Below are 22,592 nucleotides of genomic sequence, written 5' to 3' on the forward strand. Positions count from 1 at the left end.
TGTGCTTTACAAATCTGTTTATTTTACTCTCTGTGCAAATCAGAGCTATTTAACATTACTCACATTTCACAGTGCAGGGAGCAGAAGTGATTACAACACTGCTTAAGCTGCTGTTCAGCGGGATCGTTCTGGGTCCTGGATCCCAGGCAATCTCCACGTGCCAACGATCTGGAATAGATAAAGAACTGCACAGCCAGCATTTCCCCGAGTTATTACTTGTAATACAAGCTACCTCCACAGCACCTCCAAGGGAAGCCTGCTTTCCTCCTCAGGCATCACAGCATTCACAGCTGCATGCAGACTCCAAGCATTTACAGCCAGCAGTATATAAAAAGTCTATGGCACAGTTTCCAAGTCAGAGCTAGCAGAGACAGATGAGGAAAGAGCAAACGGTAAGTTCTTTTCATAGCCACTTAATTTCACACAGGACAAAACAGAACCAAGCTGGTCCCTAGAGTAAGAGGGTAAGGTCCCAGCCAGGCCAGCAGCACCCAGGCTGTTCCACCAGCGGTCACCACTGGGACAGAGGGAACAGGGCATGAAGCCAGGCAGCCCCAGCACTTGGAAAAATAATTGAAATCCTGTATCTGGCCAACAGGAGATACCCTTGGGGGTACTGCGCAAAAGTAGCTCATACCAGTTATCAGGAGGTTCTCTGAGGAGAAAATCACGTACAACATGGAAATTTCATTGCAAAATATTAGGAAAAAAAAAAAAAAAAAAGAAACGTGTCACTTAAAGCACCCTTCCAGAGCTCATCAGGCCACACTGGCTACATAGAGTCCTGTCACTGTTCAAGTGCAGAGAGGATGAAACCAAGAAACTGATGTGGGAAAGCAAGAGCAGCTCCCTCTCCAGCAAGAGGAAGCCTAGCATGGGGCAGTGACCTGAGGGAAGCAGGGGGTGGCTGAACAGTGTCGGTACCACAGCTGAGTAGTTCAGGCACCCGGTACCTAAGGTAGCAGTTTGAGCAGCCAAATTTGTTTGCTACATCAGATTTAACCCTGTTCCACAAAGTTTATGAACAGTGGGTGGAGAGAGGCTGCAAGTCCTAGCATTCACAGGGACTGACAGAGGGAAAGCTCATACCTCACTCATTATTAGGAGGGCTTTTCCCTGCCCAGCCTGTCTACACTTACTGGCTCTGGCACCTCTTGGCCACAGTGCTGGGAGGGAAGAACCTGTCTTTGCAGTGATCTGACACCCCCAGCTAGGTAATGAGGCTGTTTAGAGGCACTGTTGCTGTTTTCCTGGAGGGAGCAGTCACAGTGCAGCACAGCTTCCTAGCAGTATCATGGAAACAACGGAAGGCTGTGACTGACCCATTTTCAATCAATTGGAAAACTCTGCTTTTGTCTCCCACTTTGGTTTATCCCTTCGAGACACCTCATAGAAACAACTTTGCTCTGCTATTAGCAGCCTGTCCTTGTAAGGAAAAGCAGGAGCCCATTAATGAACCACATTTATCACTGGGAGAACTCTGCTGACCTAATTACACTAGCCACATATTTGACCCATTATGTTAACCTTCCTCTGCCTCCTTCACAATTAAAAGGAAAACACCTTTCCTCTTTAATCAGGACAGCAGGGAATACGAAGAGCAAGAATTAGGGGAAAAAAAAAAAAAAAGCCATGCTGTTCTCAGCATCCCACAACACTAGACTTGAAGCCATAACCTGAAGTGAAAGCACATGCATCTACAGGGGAGATGCATCAGCAACGGGTGCAGAACAGCCCTAAGCCAGCTCTAACCTGTGCACACCTACGAGCGCTGGAAGGATGCTGAAGGACAGCCATTTACAGGGTGGCTCCGGGGATGTAAAGCCAGTCAGCAATGGCGGTGGGCAGGTGAGTCATGACTTGCAGCCTCACCCACCAGTAGGTCTCCATGGGATTGTAACAGTTGTTTGGGCACGGAGAAGTAAGTGCATCGGTGATGTCATTCAAGACCAGAGACATGTCCTTCAGGCCACTGTTAACGAAGGACTTCATCAGGGCCACGTGATGAGTGAAATACTCCCACCCGTAGTCCTCCTGCACAGTGTGGCTGGCTCCGCTCCACAGTGCCTCAGCCTGTTTATCGATGCTGTCTGCCGTCAGGATGCCTGTAGCTGCCACGAAGTTACTGGGCTCAATGAGGATGACTCTGACACCCCAGCGGTACATCTCCTGCCGGAGGCAGTCCGAGAAGGCTGCCACCCCAAACTTGGAAACGCAATAGCAGGAGCGGGATGGACTCGCCATCCGTCCCAACATGCTTGTGATATTCACCACACGGCCTAGAGAGAAAAGAGCAGGGAGAGATGATGGGCTGCCAAAGAAGCAGGCAGAATATCCCAGTAAAAAGGTGCTTCGTTGGATGATGCTGATTTCTAAAATCTGAATCTTGAAGAGGCATCTAAATCCCTTGTCAAGGAGCCCTTCTCTCCTGACTCAAGCAAGGCTAGCACCTGCTCTGACCTCCTGCATGGATGATACACATGCCTGCCTCTGTATTAAAAAGGGTTTACAAAGCATACAAGACATTTTCCTCCTAATTTCTAAGCAGGGAACTACCCAGACCTTCCGAGGCTACTAGCTGTGTGCTCTCACATCAGTGTGCCCACTCCTGCGTCTTGCTACAGAAGCGTTCACATTCCTGGCTAGCAGTGTTACAAGCTGGAAAGCACACAACACAATGTGATGCCACAGAAGCGTTCTGGTTCTTCCTGTAAGTATGACAGCTCACCCGCAGCCACTCTGCCCAACACAGCTACACGCCTCTAAACCTGAGCTGGAAGGCAGAGAACCAGTAGAGGTTTCTCTGAACCTGCAGCATGAGCAGCAGAGCCTGCTCATCCAGCTGGCCAGCCAGGAGTACCTAGAGAACTACTTGCCTGGGACAAATGGAGAGACCTAACATGCTGCTGTCTATGGGGCGGCAAAGAGCAATTGTCCTAACTCCCACCAGCAGCCCATGCCAGCCTGATTGCAGAGCTGTGGCAGCTGTGTTAGATCACGCACTGCCTAGGGGCAGCAACAGCAACGGTCACTCCTCCGCGGGTGGCTCTGTCCTTCCTCAAGACAAGATGTGTGCAATTATGGTTTCAGATGCAAACAGGCTCTTGAAATCTCACCAGCTATTTTTACAGAGAGGATTTTCACAGCCGTGGAGCATGACACTCTTCTGCAGCTTGAAATTTTAGCTGAGAAACAAGTGGGCGGCTCTGCTCTCTCATTCCAGACCTAAATGCAACTTGGAAGAGCTGTGAGAACCACCTGCTGACCTGATGGGTAAGCTACCTTTTGCAGTGAGACAGGGCTTATTTAGCGGTACTTCCTTCCCGGAAACAGTATCTGAGCAACCTTCTCAACATAACCCTTTTTGTCCTCACAGAACACACAGCTGTGCCAGCATTCTCCCACACGTGTTAAATAAAGCAGCTCTTCAGAGTTCTGCTCATACATATCTTTTTTTTTTTTTTAATATAAACCAGAGACTTTTGCTAATACTGTTGTCTTGTAAGATATCTAAAATGGCTGTTACTGACTGTCATTTAATCCACCACTACCACTTTGCAATCACCTGTGAATTACATCACATGAAGGAAAAGATTCAGTTACCCAAACGTAAGCATTTGGTGGACTCTGCGGGCCAGGATTATCTTGTCTGGCCTCCAGTCAGTTTTTCTAAAGGTGGCCTGGAGTCCTGTGTTGTATCTGCCAGCACTGCCAAAGGTCTCTGATACCCTGAGATATTTAAGACAGCACCTGCTGTGTAGGTGCCTGGACTGCTCCAAGAGTGTCCTATACTACCAAATAATTACACAGCATGTTGAACACTGCTGTCTAGTTTGCCTGCATGCCCTAGACACCCTCCTTGGACTGCACAGGCATTCCTTCTAGCACAGACTGAGTCCCGATTTTTAGCTGCATCGCTTTGCTCTGCTGCAAAAGCTCTCTCTGAGTCTTGCCACGCTGCCCAGCATTACCTTTAGCTCTACGAATGAGGGGCAGGAAAGCCTTTGTCACTCTCACAGTGCCCCACAGGTTGATCTCTGCCACCTTCTTGTAGTTGTCTAAACTTGCAAATTCCACCTCTCCAAAGGTCGAGACACCAGCGTTGTTCACCAGACCCCACAGACCTGCCAACAAACACGTGGTTAAAAAGCAGAACAAGGAAGAGTGCTGCAGAGAAGAAGCTTTTTCTGTTGTTCAAAGTAACCCAAGTGCCTGACAAAGAACTGAGACCTTTTGTAGAAAAAAAAGTTGTAGAGAAAAACCCAGCAAGGAGATGAAATACGCTCTTGGTATACCAGGAGTGAAGCCAGTGAGGCCTGTTTGGAACATCAGGGAGTGATGGGGCCAACCAAGCACTGACTCCCTGAATGTCTCTTCTAAGGTCAAATGCTGTCCTGGGGCTTTGTATGGCTGGATCTGGCTGACCCTCTTTTATGCCTTCTGTCGGTCCCAGGTTTGTCTTCACTCCCTGACTTTATGATGGCTTTTACAGTTTGGAGGGGGATGGACTTTCCCTCAATTAAAAAAAAAAAATAGAAGGAAGTGAAACAAATATCTTGGATTTCTAAACCCCTTCACAACTCTGACTCACTGTTTTGGAGACTGGATGGTTTGATCTACAACTTCATGGCCCAGTTAACAGCTGCTGCATTTTAGTCCAGGTACTGGGTTTCCCTCAATCCTAACTATAGCAGAAGATGGCAAACTGACAAGCAACCCTTAAAATTACTAGAAATTAAAAATGTGCATGCAGTCCTGTGACAATTAAATTGACTGCACTTACCGAGAGCTTCTGCACTGAGCCCTTTACATCCTTACATGTCCAAGACTTAGCAACTCACTGAGGACTTGACCCTTCAAAGTGACTACTGCAGGAGTCCCAGTGGCAAACATCTGTAGGACTGAGTCCATACTTGGTGAATTTGTTGAAGCGCAGGACTATGCAGCCATAAACTGCAGGAGGAACAAACAGAAGAGCTGGAACAAGATAACAGAGTTGCTCCTCATTAGATGTCCTGCCATACACCATGGCCCAATAAATACAATTGGAATTTATCCTCCTGGTGCATTTAAAAACACCAACATGCCCTTGCTAGACTGACTTTCTACCTCACACTGGCCCTACTAACCCTGCCCCATTCCCAGCTAAGTTTGTTTTCCCTGGAGGCTGCTGACCAGCCAGGTATAACAGATCAGAGAAGGTCACGTCCTGCCCAGAAAGAAAAGTGCATTAACCACTCTGTCATGGTCTGTCCCAGAATGGATTTACCTATTACAGCTGCCACCATTCCTGCACCTCCCAGCACTCACATGGTGATCCTGGCACTCCTTTTGTCCAGCAAACCGGTCTTTGTCAGACAATGATGGATATTGCTCCAGTCCACTGGCCTGCAGCTCCGTCCTTCTCAAGAAGGACCCTTTCCCAATCCCCACCAGGCCACAACAGCCCCAGGGGCTATCTGTGATAACAGCGAAATCATGGCCTCCAGCAAAAGCCAAGAAAACATCTTGCTCACCTATTCTTACTTCTGGTTTTTTTAAATTCAAGTTTCTAAATGCTGCAGTCAAGTAGTTCTGCTCCTGCTCTGCCCAAGATCCCCTGCCTGTGGCTGCTACACTTACTGAAGCTGCCAGCTTTAATGGGTCAAGAAAACTGAAAATTCACACTCATCTGGCAGCCAAGTACAGCGTATCAGCCTGAACAGGGTCCTCTGCACTGCTGCAAAGCAGGCTGTAATCACTAGCAGGAGGACCTGATGGTGTAATTTCAACAGTAACATGAAGCTATACAGAGCAAATTTGACAGGGGTTTACCAAAGACCACAAAAGACTTCAACTGTCAGTCCCAAACTGACCCCTGCAGAGTATTTCTGATTCTAAGTTTCTGTACAACGATTTCCCATTTCTTGGGTTACAAAGATTCAGGGACATTCACAAAAGCATTCACAATTGTTCATTCTTGGAATTTCATTGCTCACGGATCAGGTCACATTTCATACAGAACAAAGCGCTGATAGGTACCCGGTCACAGCACTGTTTGCTGGACAGCGGTGTGTTTATTGAGCAGAGTCTTATCACTATTATTTCTTTAGTGTCAACAATACGGTGGGAATGGTGTAAGATAGAAAACAAACAGGGGCACTCCTATCAGAATGAGTTTAGCCTTATGTACACAGCACAGGGAAGAGAGGTATCAATGTACAGCACAAGAACAAGAATGTTCTGCACTAGCTCCCCTGGTGCCACACTCTGTGCAACAAGCACCTCCACGCAAGGCACCTCAGTCTCAATAGTCTATCGAGCGCTATTTATTGGCAAGCCCCAAACCTCGGTCAGTGATGGGCCTAAAAAGAAGCCTTTGCTGCTTTGCACACTGTGCAAACAACTACAGGATAAGGTTCTCAAGAGCAGGAGGAACCAGTCCAACTTGCTGATCAAGGATGCAAGACTTCTCTGTCCCTGCTACACACATGGTTTTGCAAACACTGCTGCATTTATAGGCACAACAGAGCTGCTTCCTTACAAGCTTTCACTCAGTGGGAAATGGCTCCGTGGCAGCGCTGCTGTTGCTGGGCTCTTCAGGAAAAGCTTGAGAAGCTGTGCAGTGTGTGACGAGGGCTGCGTGATTATGTAGGAAGAAAAATCACGCAGAGAGAACATGTGTGGGATCAAAGCTTGTACGTTACTCGGTTACATTTCATATGCTTGTTTTAGAAAGAAGGGTGTGCTCATGTAATTTGCATGAAGATTAGAGCTATTATTGTTTACTAGCTTTATACTTGCCATATATGGCAGGTATTTATACTGCCCATGGCAGTTTCATCCAAGCCTCAGGAGAAGCAACCACCCTCCAGCCACAGGACCCTTAAAAGCCCTGGAGCCACAGATGTGAAACCTCAGTCCGCCCTTAGCCTGTGTCTACAGCTGCTGTCCAGCTTGCAGCTTGCACAGAGGCTGCAGAGGAACCTATGCAGGCCAAGAGGCTTCACAACCTCACCACATGGGAAGAGGTTAGGTGGTGTCACACCAGGTTCTGACTATGAACTCAAATCTCACTGCCAAACCACTTCCAAGAAGGAAAAAGGCACACAAAGCGTTGGACTTACATTTAAGGTGGCGTGTGGATTAAGGTGGTCTATGACAAGCCCACCTTGGATCCTGCCTCACATCACCTCTGGGATGTTGTATGGCAAACTGAAAGCATGGACTGACCTGGCTGAAGAACAATCCAAGTCTGGGGGCAGGCCAGTTTTGTGCTCCAGCTCAGCACTCAGTTACACAAACAGGTTGTACCAGCACAGCAGAGGGGACAGCAGTAAGCAGCCAGGGCCTGTCACCTCATCACTAGCAGGGTCACTAGAGAAAGGTCTGTGTGAGCCAGAATGCAGCAGCAGCACCAGGGAAGGACCAGGCTCTGGCCATCCTGTGCCCTTCACAGATAGTCAAGGAGGAAGAGACAGGCTCTTGTACACTTACTGCCACTCACCAGGTTTTACGGGATGTAGAATTACAGCCTAATCCTCCAGCCAGTCTTGGGCTCTTTCCATGTGGCTGCCACATCAACGTCGAGACAACTCTCCTCACCAACATGTGTTCAGCACTGCCTGACTGCCAGCCACACACTGTCACAGGCCTCCAGGCTTGTTAACCTTCTTTTGGTGGCGCAGGGAGGGAATGACCTGGCCAGTGCATGGCCAGCTCTGTAGGAAGGATGCTGTGAGCACAGCAAAGAGCCAGCTGTGCTGGAAATACAAAGATCCCTATGTACCTTCCTCTGGCTCCTTCAGGGTCCTCTTCACAAAATCCACAGCCTGAGCCACCTCCTGGTCACTGCACACATCCATCTGTAGCACTTTCATGCGATCTGACTTCATGTTCTTCAGCTCCCTGGCTCCATCTCCATTCTTATCCTGTTCATGAGAAAAAAAAGATGTCCTGCTAAGACAGACAAGGAGCAGTTACGCAGCTTGGGGCCAGGCTTGTTCACATGGACAAGAAGCAGAAGCTACTGAAATGGCACACAGTGGTGTAAACTCAGTGCACAAATAAGTACACGAGCCACATGAACCAGCGTGCAAGTCACAGTCATCTTCATCTTCTCTCCAGCACAGCCCCTACGTCTGCATCCGTGACCCATTGCTCCAAAGGGCCACAAAGCCCCTGCTGTTAGCTCCTTGCATGATGGGTTTCACATCCTTAACACTACGAAATACTGTGCCAGCCTGGGATAACCGTGGGTGACTCTCCACCACCTCAGTCTCCATGCTCTGCAAGTAACATAGCAAACACTTGCACAAAAATCAGAGTCAGATTTTCTAGGCTTAAAAGCAAAAGGCTAATTAGGCACTGTCCTTCTGTCATCCCAAAATACTGCCTGGCTTCTAATGAAATAGTATTGTCAGACCACTTTGAAAACAAGACAGCAGGGACACCTTTGGCATGCCTAACAGCAAAGAGTCTGATGCTACAGGATACAGCAGGAAACATTTACAGCTGAACTATATCATAATACTACTTTGCTCTTACTACACAGTGGAACAGGATGCACAGAAATTCATGCACAGTGGACATCTGCCACACAACAACAAGATTACAGACATAAGGCATGAAAGGAGGAGATTCTGGCTGAGGAGGTAAGAAGAAGTCTTCCCCACTCCCCCCACATGACCGGCTCTGCTTTCCTTTCTATGCTTTTCCTTTCTTTCCTCTTCCCCCTGCCCCTGCTGCTCTATCATCAGAGATTCTGTTACTATTGTGGGATTTTTTTTTGTTTAGTCAAACATAAACACACTTCAAATTCCAAATTTTACCTGGTCACCTCCAGAAAGGATTGCTGCCTAAGCCTTACAGCCTTGCTCAGGTGGTATATAACAAATAGAAGTGAAAAAAGCACAGATTAGCCACGCAGTCCACAGCAGGCTCAAGATTTAATTCACCAAACTACTCCCTGAACCACAGGCTCTGCCTCATTAGGGAGGAAGAAGTTATGAATTGGTGAGTCACCATGCCTGGCTGCCACTCTTCCTTTAGCACTTGACACCAACTCCCCCAGCACAAGGGCAAACAAGGCAAGCAACGCTCCCACAGTCACCTGCTCAGCTGCCTCTGCAGCCAAGCTGACGTAAAAAACTTATAACCACTTAGTTCTTCCATGCTTATCTCAGGCTATTTAATAAATATAGTATACAGCGTCTCACCTCCACCTTCAGTCCAGTAAACAATGACATGTAATGAAGGAAAAGAGTTGAAATGCCCATCGTTGCTTTGAGTAAAACAGGGTAGCTCTCTTGAAAAAAATCAATATATAGTTACACTGGCGTTACAACAACAGTAGGAATGAGATGCTGAAATCATTTCACAACTGACTTATTTCCAGGTATCAGAAAAACAGCAAATAGAGACTTGAAGCTTTCCTAACGCACACCAAACACGGTGACATGCCGTGTCCAGCCCCCTTATCTAGCCATGAAAAAAATCTCTGGAAGTGGCATTACAAGAAGTTAATAACATAGTCCCCAAAATATTATATTCCCTTTGAGACAGGTAAGGGTTGTGTGATGCCTCACCATATTTCTGGAAGATGCTCTTGCATCTCACCAAGTTATACAAAGCAACTTGCAGCTACTTAACAGTGAATAAAGTGGAGCTAATTCAGCTTGTAATGAGAGAGATTCACTGTATCTTTACAGAAGCAAAAAACTTAACTGTATACATATCAATTGTCATTTCAGAGCACTGAAAACACCTTTCTCTACATGTATTTTTATCTTCCATAATCCTTAAAAAGTAAACAAGAAATATTTCCACTGTTTTTAGAAACAAAGTCATAGACCAGCAACTTAAAAATCCAGCATAAGTGGTTTGTATTAACCATCTTGAAATTAATTTTCCCGTATCACCAATACAACTCAATCTGCAAAGTTACCTTGCCAGCCACAATATATTCACTGTTGACATAACACTGGTTTTGGAAGACTGACTTCAACACACAGTATCAATTGGAACCACTTTTCATAGTTGCAGCCACCACCTCAGCCACCACTTAACGGTAAAACAAACTGCTTAACTCTCATATCCAGAAAACCTCTTTACAAATGAAGCACCCATGTACCTTCATGGAAAGAAGTGAACATCATCTTATGCTCTGTGGGCTTCAGGGGCTGTAAGCACGTTCCCTGTTCGGACAGCCGCACGGCACTTCCCCCTTGGTTTTTAAACAGTAGATTTGCCAGGTGGGAAAATATCTGGAGCGGCTCCCACGGAAGCAGCCAGGCTGTCCTCCCTGGGGTGGTTTTCATGGCCTTGGGACTCATCAGCAGGAGCCACACAGCAGCACGAGCCAAGGGGGGGGGGCTGGCAGCAGTGACTCAACTGCTCCTGCAAAACCTCTCTCTCCTCCCTTTGCTGTCACTTTTTTTCCAGCTGATTTTTGTCCTCTTAGAGGATCTCCCAGCTTCCCCTTCCCGGTTCCCTCAAGAGCTGAAAGCTGCCCTGCTCCAGCCCAGCGGGTTGCCCAAGCACTCTCCAGAGAGGCCTTTGGTGGGACTGGGCTGTTTCCTGCCAGATATCTCGCTTCCCCCAGTTATCCTGCCCTCGCAGCCCTGCACGGCTCTGGTTGCCCACCCCACCCGCTGCCTGGCCGGGGCTGCCCCTGGGTGGGGAGGCAGACAGACACACAAGCCCTCTCCGCCCAGCCAGAGCCTCGCTCCAGCGTTCAGCTGCCTCCTCTTCCCCTCACTCTTTGCTCCCCTGCTCTGGGACAGAGGATCCCAACGAAGCTGGTGCTGAGCAGGCAGACCACAGAGGGGCTTGTTAGCGGATAGTCCTGAAACAGACCAAGCTGTGGCTTTTTCTCAGTGAAGCTTGTAGGATTCAGGATTAGGTCCTGGCAAGCACTTGGGCACTCGCAGCGGGATGTCAGCGGGAATCAGGAAGCCATGAGCACAATGCTGAACAGCCGTGGATCCAGTCTGCCTGCTCCATCTGTGTCAGTTCCACCACACCCTGCTGCTGCCTACGCACCCGCTCCCTCCCCGCACTTCCTGAGCAGAACACCTCATACTGGTCGTTACTGGATTCCACCTAACTGATTTCAGACTCCACCCGACACATCAGGATCATTCTGAACCCTATTCCCCAAAGGGCCTGCAATCTTCCCTGCCTGGCACCGTGCCCATTTCTTTCCAAGTGAACTCCCTATTCCAGGGAGCACTTCCACGAAAGTCTCCCTGGGATTTAACAGCAGTGACAGGCTTAGAGAGTAAGTTTGCTCATGAGACTTATCATGAGGGCCTGCGTCAAAACCCTTACTCAGGATGCATTTATTACTTCCCCTTTAACCACTCTGCTGCTTGGCCAGAATGACACAGCACAGCCTGTTCCCAGAGAAGTTAAGACAGACAGCGTGTATCACACCAAGATCTAGATACCTGTAAAATTGACAAATCGGCATGTTGCAATCTCATCTAGTGCACCAAAGGTGAGCTGCCTTCCAGAGGTCTGTCTCCTTTGGGAAACAAGTATCTGCCCTCTTCCCGCCTGCTGGAAATCCCCTGTCCTCCAGGTGCTCCTGAAAGTATCACCCATGGGGCAGAAATGACAACGGCTCATCCTTTAAATACTTTTCAGTACATTTTGTCAGGCTTGGTGAATGTGAACACACCCATTTATGTAAACGTTCCCTGTTCTTTCCCTTTTCTTGCCTGCAGTCCTCATGAAAACTGCTGGCAGTAGGCATCTGAAAACAACTTATTCATTTTTTCAGTAAGATCAATGAAAATAAGACAATGACCATTTCAACTTTTTCTGTACTTTCTACTTTTTGGGTTATTTTGTAATCAATTTCTGTGTGGTTTTCCATCTTATCCCTAATATATTAAACTGAAACCTTCTCTGTGAACTCACTTGTCCTTGCTAAACTAAATCCCTTTTGCACTTGATCCTCTCCAGTTCTAGCCCAGTATTCTTGTTATTCTGTAACTTTATTTTTGACTGTCTGATCATTAAAAAGCTCTTGATACACCTGACAGTGTACCACCACATATTTAATACAAGAGTGTTCTGTGGCAGTTAGTACATCAGGGATCCTTTAATTCCCTGTATAAAAGCATACAAGTAAGTGATGATAGACTAACTACGTGTTAACTAATAGCCTGGCATCTGCTCTACAACTGTCCCCATACCTGCTCTTGACCCTGCAGCCCTCACTTCTCTCATGACAGGGGAAGTTTCCTTGCACTTGTCATGCACAGTTAGATGCACAATGCCAGTTACCACAGGGTAGCTGCATCCTTAGCCCCACCACACGTGCGCTCCTTCACTTACCAGCAATAATCACTAATATACTCATACCTTGTTCTTCACAAGTGATCTGACCTAACAGCTCCCCTGCCTTCACTGATGGATCCAAAGGGAGGAAACATCATCTTTTTCTGTAGTCACTACATGCTTCCTTTTCTTAGAGTAGTCAGCTCTAGATCTAGAACCATTTTCATCCCACGCGCATTCTACCATTAGGTTTTCAGTAAGCTCCTGCTCATCAAATTTTAAATCACTAGGCTATTATCTCCCTCAACCATGTAAAATACAAGGCTGTTAAATGAGGATGCTGGCTCTCCCAAGAACCGTAGAAAGCATGTGGCTGTTATATTTTTGCAACACCTATCCAGGTAACTGTGTTACCACCAGACCCTGTCTTTCAGATGTACCTAACAGCAGAAATGACAACACTAATAACCTGCCAGGGAAGCAGGGGGAAGCCACAAGTGAAACCCTGGGGCTATGAGTCCAGGTCTCCTGAAAATTTATTAACACATAGAACAAGAAAAATCACATGCTCCCACTCTCTACCCCTTCAGGGTCAAGTGCTCAGTCACTTGCAGAAAGTCACCGGCCGATCAACTATGATTGCTGATGCATTTTCCACTTCCACACAAAACAGGTATGGAACCACAAGAATTTTGGCTGAGTAAGAAGTTGGCAGGCCAGATCAGAGGACAGGTGACCAAGAAGCAGTATTTTTTATTCCATCAATAAAACAGGAGCATTTAGGTTTTTTATGTGGCTTCAAATGAAGCCTGGCCCTCTCTGCTCTGCACTAGTATTCTGCCTTCTGAACAGCTCTCTCAGACCGCCCTATCTCCCCCCTCCTTTCTGTTTCCTACACCTGCTGCTCTGCAAAGTGAGTGCATGACTTGCTATCACCAGAGACAGGCATCCCAAAGCAGCGTATGACATGATTATTGAAGGATTTACAGAGCCTCCACATGGAAATTTCCAAACAGTGGCAATTTTCCAGCAGGACTCTTTTGTTCTCAAGTTACACAATGTGTCAGCTGATAATAACTTTCTCTTCTGGTGTGGTGGAAGAACGTAACCTCCGCTGAGATCACACAGGCAACAAGGGCCACCTTTTTCATTTGTTCTCACCCTCCACACTACTCAAGAATCTGTTGTCATCACTCCTTGAGCATCTGTGCTGAAATGGCCATCTTCAAGTGGAGAAGAAGTGAGTATGAACTGATTTTGAACAATTCGGGTCAGAAATTACATGAACTTTGACTATCATAACAGCAAAAAAGCATAGTAAGTGTAAAACCCGAGCTGAGATGGAAGTGAAGCTGCCCAAGTTATAAAAAAGACTGGGATGATGGGTCTGCAACCCCTTCTGATACAGTGTACCTAAAGTGATCTCTTACAACAAGTGATACCATCTGCCAAACACAGGTGACAGGATGAGACCTACAGACACCAGAAAGGTATGAGAAATTTGTTTATTCAGCTATCCAGAAACCGAATAGCTCCTACAGAAGCTATAGAAGCACAGTTAGAAGACATTTTGGAAACAGAACCTGAACAAGGCAGGGGAATCTACTTGGAGAGATGAGTTTGAGAAGAGCATCCTCAAAGGAAAGTTACAGAACAAACAACAGCAACAGAGATGCCAGGGAACACAGAAAGCCATAGTTCCATTGCAATCTTGGACTATCATATTTATTGAGTGTGTTGCCATATTGTTGAAAGGCTTCCAGCAGTAAATAGTGCCCTACTGTGCAAGCCACTGGACAGCCACGCAGCTGACAGACAACCCCTGCCCTAAAGAGCTCAAAATTACAGGAATGGTAAGATGCAACAGGCAGATGAAGCAATGGAAGATGTAACGATCCCTGCCCACTGCATTTCTCTCAGGTCTTGGACAAGGGTACAGTGGCTGCAGATGAAGATGCTTTCACTTGAAAAGCATTTTTCTCCTATCAGAGAAGAATTTTGATCAATATTACTACTCACCATGAGCAAGCATCCAGCAAAAACAGTAAATCCCTTCGCATGAAGCTGTTTTGCCAAAGCATGTCCAAAACCTTTGTCGCAACCTGTTACGAGCACCGCCTTCCCTTCAGCCTGTGTGGGGAAAGACAGAAATATGGTTATCATCAGATATTGCAATGCTGCAAGCACCACCAGCAACATAGCACAGGAGCAGCTTGCAGCCCTGCAGCCAGGGCCACCCAGTGTTTAGGAGATACAATTCCAGCTGCAAGTCACAGCGGCCACGTACCTAGCTGCACACTAACCTGGCCACAGCCTAAACCCAGCAATTTCAGCGGAGCTTCTGCTGGGTCAACCAGTGTAAGTAAACAAGGCGGCAAGATTCCTGCCTAGAAACACAACCAGCTCCCAGCTAGTGTGAAACTAAATTTATTCAGTTGCTGCTCTGCAGCTATTTGTGTTGCCTTGATACCTGGAGTAGAACAGTAACTTTCTTTCAAGTATCAGCGACCAAAGCAGAACAGAAACATTTCAGAAGAAGTTAGTGATTTACCAGCTCATAGGCATTGTAAGAGCAGCATAAAAAACATCCAAATGATAGTATGTCTCTTGCTTGAACTGCACAGCAGCTCCTTTAACTGCAGAGTGACTACTGTGCTCCCCACCTACTCCCACTCCATGCAGTACTTTCCATGCTGTATTTTAGCATGTGGGAATGTGACTACAGGTTAGGGTTTCCTTCTGAAACACTGCAGTCTTAACAGGAACAATTTATCAAATCCTACAGTTCTGTCCTACATTATTGTTATATTTTGACTGATGGATAAATTCAGAGAAAAGATTTGACACTCCATCTGGTATGACGCAATGGGCTTATGATAGATCTGAAAACAGAATCACAAATCCTGAAGAGAAGCCTGTAGCAAAACATTGCCCATTCACCCTCTTTTCTTTGTTTGAAAGCCATCTCCTCACCACAGCTGTGAAGCAATGAACTCCTAATGCTTCACCCAACTAGCAGGCACTCAGCTGCAGTGCTACACATTGCTCCAAACCCAAACCACATCCATAAGGCAATAATATGATATGGTAATAAAGATCCAGAGAACGCAATAAGGAAGTGAGATCACTTCCACCTCTGTGGAGGTGTCTGCAATATACCCTGTTACTATATTAAAAACAGCTGGAATATGAACACCTGTATTTTATTCTACTTACATAGGAATTGCACTGGCTCATTCAGCCACTTTTTCAGACATAAATGGGGCAATCACCAGTGTTCTCTGATCTCATTTTGCTGACATTCATGGTAGTGAAGTAGCAATAAGGAATAATTGCAGGGTGATAGCAATCAGAGAATTACTGCACAAACTCAAGATAAGCCTAAGCAGAGAGCAATATACAAATAAGCTACACCCTATCCTATAACTCGTATTGAGTTTATTGCTTTCAAAGGGGAATCATGATCTGAAGTTGAAATGAGAACTGATCAAAAGTCTATCTTACAATCACCCACATTAACACCAGTTCCTTCACTCAAATTGCACCCAGCTACAGGGTAGCTCTGGTAAGGCTCTGAAGGTAGCTACAGCTAGACAAAACATGAGCAAGAATTAAATATACAATGCTCAATCCTAATTTAATTTACAACAATACAACTCCCAGAGAGATAACGATCAAGTCAGATCACAGAATTTGCCAAGGTTACCTCCCACAATAATTCAGCAAGCTAGCCCACAGAAAAGAAAGGATTTGACTTTTTTCTCTGCCTCCCCTCCCTAGACCCTTTGCCTCTGAATCCTGGAGACAAAGAACTTCCCAAAAGAGCAGAAGCTGTGCAGGAAATAAGGAGCTGCAATCAATTCCAAAATCCAACCTTCAACCATCATTAGCTCCTTCATCTGCTGATCTGATAAGGACAGAGCTCAGCTGCCAGAAAAAAAAAGCAATTTGCTGGGCTGCGTTAATGTGTGCATCTAATTTTAGCTCTCAACAGCTGTTTTGTTTTCTCTGGTTAAAAGAAAAAAACAGAAACAACAAATCAGACCACCAAGATGTAGACAGTAAGGAGGAGGTTTACAAATCCTCTCAGCTGTCTATAATAGGGAGAAAAGTGAGGAACAACTTACAATGTAAGAAAGTTCCTGTGATTATTTGTTAATTATTTGCCATTATCCTAATTTCTATAACAAAACGTGTGATTACAGCAGCATGGTTCATAATAGACTGAGGCCCCAGCAGCACTAATGAACATTTAAAGACCCCAGGGGTGTAACAGATCTTACATCTGTAGCTTCCCCTTTGTGCCATGCCTGATGGGCAGACAGCTCCCAGGGATGAGAGCAGGAAGGCAACCCCATGCCCAGCCAAAAAGATCCTATGCCCCAAAAAACTCTGAACATGGAAAACCCCAGTCACCCTTATAGTTTGAATGTCCCCAGATAAGGCCTAATGGGTCTCGTTCCCAGAGTTTGATAAGGTCAGTCTGCAGCTCACCATTGGATACAGTGCTGAGACAGGCGGCGAGGACTAGCTATCACCTCTCTAGCAGGCATCACAGTGCCCGTAATCAGCATTCTGAGGAACTTCAGGTGCCAACGGTCACACAGTGCTCTCAGGAAATACTGCACAGGAGACGGCACTCGTGTACAGTGCTGCCAGGGCACCCGGGACCTGTGAAGACTGCAGAATAACTTCTTGTACTGGAGGTGCTGCTGTGGCATCTGGGCAGGGCAGCGCTGCCTGTATCCTCACTGTGTGACCCACAGCACCGTAACACACGCTTCACAGCTTAGCCCCAGCGAGGCAGCTGGATTTTAACCTGCTGCCAGCTCAGCTGCACAAGCCTCACTAGCTTTTTCTACTAGGATATGATTGCTTTATCAAATAGCAGAACTTATTTTACTCATGCAGGTGATCTATCAAAATTATACACATTTATTGCAAAAGAAGCTAAGGAAAGGGAAGCTACCTTTTTTGCCTCAGTCTCTCTGGACAACGCGGAACCTGCCCTGCCTGCCCAGTATCTTTTACTGTGTCACTTGTTTTCTGCATCCCGCTCCATTTTATACCCTCCCCGACCATCTGCTTGCTATCAAACAGATTAATTCACAGATGAGAGCAGATGCGCAGTAAACTTCACTTGATCCCCTTCGCTAGAGCCAGGAAGTTGAGATTTTCAATCCCAGGAAAAGAAATTGAAAATATTCACTAACGGGAAGGTATTTTCTCAGGTGGGACAGGGATGGGGAACATCAGAGGGGCAGGGTGGATGGAGAAAGACTGAAGTGGGGGGTTGCAAAGAGGCCAAAGCTGTTATCTTGCGGTCTCAGAGGGGCTGGACTGAGCTGGAGGCCCAGGAGCAACATCATGTTCACTTGCAGCTTCTTCCCCCTTGCTGCAAAGTTGTCTGGGGCGTAAGCAAGAGCTGTGTTAGCTCCAATTCAGTGAAAGAACCCCGGACATTTTGTGTTATTTTGTGTTCTTTCTTAAAAGCATATAAAAGAGATTGATTATGCAATTCTGCCCCAATCACAGGACTTTTTTTTTTTTCTCCCTTATGCACATTTCCAGGTTTAGAGTGCTGGAACACAATCCACGCACCCACTGTCTCGTGAATCCCGTGAGGCAAAGCGGGGTTCCGCGGCGGCGGGCCCGGCAGCCCGCTGCCACACCGGGGCCGTGCCCGGCTCGGCACTTGGCCTCCGTGGCAGCGCCCGCGCGAGCACCCACCAGCCCGGCCGCCCCGCCGGGCAGCGCCGCCCGCTACTGCCGCAGCCCCGGCCCGCTGAGCCTGCGGCCGGCGGCACAGGCGGGCCGGGAGGCGCGGCGCCATCTTGGGCCCCGGGGCAGCCTCCGCCGGCCGCCCCCCGGCGAGCCCCAGCAGGGGCCGAAGCCCGGCCCCTCACCGCGGTACTCACGGGCAGGGCGCGGCGGGCCCGCCGCGGCAGCAGCAGCAGGAGGAGGCGACGGCCCAGGCACCGCCCGCCGCCCGCCAGCAGCAGCGCGGCGCCCAGCAGCAGCAGCGCGGCGCCCCGCATGGCCGCAGCCTATCGCCGCCGCCGCCCGCGCCCGCCCCGGCCCAGCCCCCGGCCCGCCCCCCGCCGCACCCCGGCTGCCGGGGCACCGGCCCAGCCTCATTCAAACGGCGGCAGCGCCAGGCGGGCCCGGCGGCTCCAGGTAACGCGCGGGCGGCTCCCTTCCGCCGCCCCGGGGCCTCCGCGGGAGGGGGGCGGCCGGATGGGGAGGGTCGCGGCGGCAGCGGCAGGCTGGGCTGTGGCTGCCGGGCCGCCGGGTGACCTTGCCCGCCCGGGAGGGGGACACGCGATGGGGCAGGGTTGGCCGCGGCGGGGGGCGCCGGCATCTTCCCCCTGCATCCCGCCCCGCTCACCGCGCCGAGCGCCGTGAGCCCGCGGCAGCCGCGCCCCCGCCTGGGGCAGGGCCGGGCCGCCCCCCGCGGTGTGACCCGCAAAACGTGGCGTGGGCAGCGGCCGGGCGCGCCGAGTCGGTGAAACCCCCCGGATTCCTGGCGCGTACCGCCGGCGGCCAGCGCTGCGGAGCCCGGGCCGCCAGCTCGGGCCTCCCCGCCGCCCTCCGTGCGGTGATCCCGGCGGTTTCAGCCGGGGCCTGTTCCCCGCAGGCGCCGCCGCGCCCGGGCCTGGCGCACACAGCCTGGCGGACAGGCACCGGCTTTACGCTGCTATTAAGAAGGCTGCAGTTGAAGCCTCATTAGTTTTTTGTGTGCTGGATTGCCTTTATCCAAGATAAATACGACCGAAGCTAACTTTCTCAGCTTAACTCTCGTTCTTCAGCTTTTTTCACCCCGTAGTGAGTTTAATGGTGATTCCCTGTGCGTAGTCCGGTGTCGGCAGCCACTTAATTACAAATAAATATGTTTTTAATCACGTGGCCTGTAGGAGCTGTAAAGCCCAGGGATTGTTTTGGAAACGTGTAGCATAACATCACCCATGACTTCAAGTGAACTACGTGAAATAATTTTAAAGTAAAACAGAACTTCAAGTAATGTATTTCATCTAAGTACCTTAATTTTTAGCTGTTGCAGAGAATATAGGTAAAGATGCATTAAAGAAGGAGAGATTTAAATTTCCTTTAAATGCCTCCCAGCTTGTCAGTTTACTTATAATCTTTTTCCTTATTTAAAAGCATTTTGGGATGGTTGAAGGTTGAGCTCTTTATCTCCAGTGTGAGGGACTGCAAGGGGGAAAGATGAGTTCCTTTGGACTTTATTTTCTTGTTGAAATACATCAAGTCAGCATGACTTACGAAATAATTGAGCAACTAAAACAGAGGTGCTATGTTGTATTGCAGAGTTAAAGGAGAACAGTCTTGCTGTTGGTAGAGCGTGTTAATTGAAAGCATGTTGGCTACCAAGCTGTCCCGGCCTCTCCTGAACTTCTCTGTGAAAGCCCTGAATTTCAAGGGCCCACGGAATGGCTTCAGGTAAGTAACTTGGTGGAGAAGGAGTGAGGTCTTACACTGAGGGCTCATTTGATTTCAGTGGGACAGTTTATTCACAGAATCTCAAGATGGCTGAGGTAGGAAGGGACCTCTGGAGGTCGTCTGGTCTAACATCCCTGCTCAAGCAGAGCCTCCTAGAGCTGGTTGCCCAGGACTCTGTCCAGACAGCTTTTGAATAGCTCCAGGGATGGCGACTCCACAACCTGCCTGGGCAGTCTGTGCCAGTGCTCAGTCATTGAGCTGAGCACAGAGGAGATGGACTCTCTGCGCAAGGAGGGGTTGGCAACTTTTTTTTTTTTTTTTACACTTGGACAATTATCTCCAGTCAAAAGGGGGTTGAGTAAAGCATTAATTCAGTGTCAAGCAAGGATTTATTCCTGAATATCAGCAAGTAGACTTCGTTGCAGTACAAGAAACTGTCATATGTTTCTATCACTTCATTAAAGAGGCAATGAATCACATGAAATGAGAAAGTTGAGAGGGAGGGTTTTAGTGAGAAATGGAGGTGGGCTGAGTAATGAAGCTAGGTTTTTTTGCTGAACATGAACAGAAAATTTCCTGTCTAATTCAAATTCCTAGCTCTGAAAAAATACCTTTTATATTGATATATGATGAGAACCCTACTAGCCCAAACTTGGAACCAGTTGAGGGCTTTCACTGGCTTTGCTTTAGAGCAGGGTTCCCGAACAGTGGTGCGTGAACAGCTGTTTAAAAGTGGCTTAGAGCCCGCTAAGTGAGAACTGCCACCTCCAGTGTTGTTCTACTGCTGTTGATAGTGGTGTCCATCACCATCAAGGATGGCTCCCATGACAGGCAGTTGTAGAGACTGAAGATAACCAAGCTGTTAAAGATTTCTTATGCAAACAGCTGTAGACCTTTTATCTCCTGTTTACTCCACACACACCAGCAACTAAGTACCATGCACACTAAGTACCTCTGTCTCACCTGGTTCCTGCCCTGCCCTGCCGATGGGATGAGGAGGAGGGCTGGAAAAAAGGAAAAAAGGTTAACCCCGTGGGTTGAGATGAGAACAGTTTAATAATGGAAATAATAATAATAATAAAACATAATCATAATGAAAAGGGAGACAACAAAGAGAGAAATAAAACCCAAGAAAGCCAAGTGATGCACAATACATTTGCTTACCACCGACTGATGCCCAGCCAGTCCCTGAGCAGCGATCAGCCCCTCCCAGCCAACTCCCCCTGGTTTATATGCTGAGCATGACATTCTATGGTATGGAATATCCCTCTGGCTAGTTCAGGTCAGCTGTCCTGGCTGTGCTCCCTCCTGGCTTCTTGTGCACCTTCCTTGTTGGCAGAGCATGGGAAACTGAAAAGTCCTTGACTTCAAGTAAGCCCTACTTAATGCACTGATGTTTTAGCTGTTGCTATTAACATATTCTCACAGTAAATCCAAAACCACAGCACTGTACCAGCTACTAGGAAGAAAATTAACTCCATCCCTGCCAAAACCAGGAGAACACCAGAGCTGCACTGGCAGGAATCTGCTGTGGCCTTAAGTATACAAATGATTTATTTATTAACTTAAGAAAAAAAAATTCAACATATTCTTTTTTTTCTTCTTTTGTTTTGTGTGTTTGTGCTTTGTGCATCTTGTACTCGGCGCAAGAATGTGTTGTATTTTTTGAAGCACCCACAAGCTGCTAAACCTTGAATGGAAATCCAACTGTTCATCTGAAAGACAGTGTTGTCACTATACCAGTATCTGAATGCATTGAAGTAGCATTTATATACTTGGTTCTTCAAGCTGAGGACTGCCTTTTTTGGTGTAACTGAACAAAACCAAATGCATGGTTATAAGCACAGATTCAGTTCAAGGACCATTTGTGCATTTAAAAAGTCTCAGTTGCGGTCTCTAGAATTCAGTCATGCAGAATGACAAAAGTGGCTTGTGGTACATTAGTGTACTGGGCAGGGGCTAACATCGCATACGCTTCGTAGCTGTTTCCTCTGATGGCATTCCTGCTGATCAGCAGCCAGCATCTATTTTATGCCCTTGCCTTCAGGTCAAGGTAGGTAGAATGTCAAGTACTTATTCTGTAGAGGTTATTGTGAATGGAGTGCAGCAAATCTGTTCTGCAGTGAAATAACATGACCAGATATGACACTGAAAAATAAAACCCAAGTTCTTGCAGCTAAAAAATGTTATGAACATTTCTGGGCACTGTGCGGCACACTAAGAAGCTTATTGTTGAGGTAAAAGTTCCAAGCCAGGATTGCAGGTCAGTGGTGTTAACACAGACTTTTCCTGCGGACTGACTTTTGCAGCAGTTAAATTAGCAGCTATTTCAGGAGCAGATTGGGCTTGTGACACTCAAAGTTAGAAAAAGAGCTAAACTGTTGCAGGAAGGTGAGTGGATACTGTTAGCTGAATATAAATCTGCTCCTTTCCCATCTGGTTGAAAGCCTCTGCCCTAGCAGACCCTTTTTTTAGCCTTGTTTTCCCAAGACTCAGAGGCCAGAGTGTCTGCAGATTGCTGTTCAGTGTAGCACAGGTCACCCTGGGAGTGCCTGGGATGTCTGAGCAGGAGATAATTGTGAATGATTATGCAAATTTACTTAGAAGAGCAGCCTGGAAGATTAGCTGTGCTGAAGGATAGATGTTGTTAGAGGAGGCAAAGGGTAGGGGAAGGCCAGAAGGCTCTGGGAGGGCAATGCAAAAAAAATGCCCAAAGCAAAAATGAAAAAGCTGATATAGTCCAGAGAGGTGGCTGTCGAGGCCAGAGGCTAGGGTCCTGAGGTCGCACTGGTGTGTTGTCTAGGCCCAGTCTTTGTGAATGATGACAAGACCTAAGACAGCATGATGCTACTGGTAGCATAGCTTTT

General features: G+C 47.6%; 2 protein-coding genes across 4 annotated transcripts in view; one reads left to right on the plus strand and one right to left on the minus strand.

Annotated features, from left to right (window-relative positions):
* LOC130158063 (D-beta-hydroxybutyrate dehydrogenase, mitochondrial-like) lies at window positions 1–18,323 on the minus strand. 3 transcript variants are annotated; one of them, XM_056358387.1, is made up of 6 exons: window positions 18,186–18,323; window positions 14,287–14,397; window positions 7,769–7,910; window positions 3,972–4,124; window positions 1,753–2,279; window positions 1–168 (listed from the first exon to the last, which is right to left on the minus strand). In XM_056358387.1, exons 1-5 carry the CDS (start codon window positions 18,303–18,305, stop codon window positions 1,798–1,800), a joined length of 1,008 nt encoding a protein of 335 aa, XP_056214362.1. In that variant the 5' UTR covers window positions 18,306–18,323; the 3' UTR covers window positions 1–168; window positions 1,753–1,797. The 3 variants fall into 3 exon arrangements, with proteins under 3 accessions (XP_056214362.1, XP_056214361.1, XP_056214363.1); XM_056358386.1 differs by having other exon boundaries at window positions 1–2,279; XM_056358388.1 differs by lacking the exons at window positions 14,287–14,397; window positions 18,186–18,323 and adding an exon at window positions 9,198–9,388 and having other exon boundaries at window positions 1–2,279.
* The window catches only part of BDH1 (3-hydroxybutyrate dehydrogenase 1), a 17,357-nt gene continuing 13,072 nt past the window's right edge, over window positions 18,308–22,592 (plus strand). The window contains exons 1-2 of the mRNA XM_056358384.1: window positions 18,308–18,444; window positions 19,594–19,725. Coding sequence (XP_056214359.1) covers window positions 19,643–19,725 — 83 coding nt within the window. The 5' untranslated portion in view covers window positions 18,308–18,444; window positions 19,594–19,642. The remainder of the gene's footprint in view (window positions 18,445–19,593; window positions 19,726–22,592) is intronic.

Source organism: Falco biarmicus, chromosome 13, assembly GCF_023638135.1.
Source record: "Falco biarmicus isolate bFalBia1 chromosome 13, bFalBia1.pri, whole genome shotgun sequence".
NCBI classification, from domain to species: domain Eukaryota; kingdom Metazoa; phylum Chordata; class Aves; order Falconiformes; family Falconidae; genus Falco; species Falco biarmicus.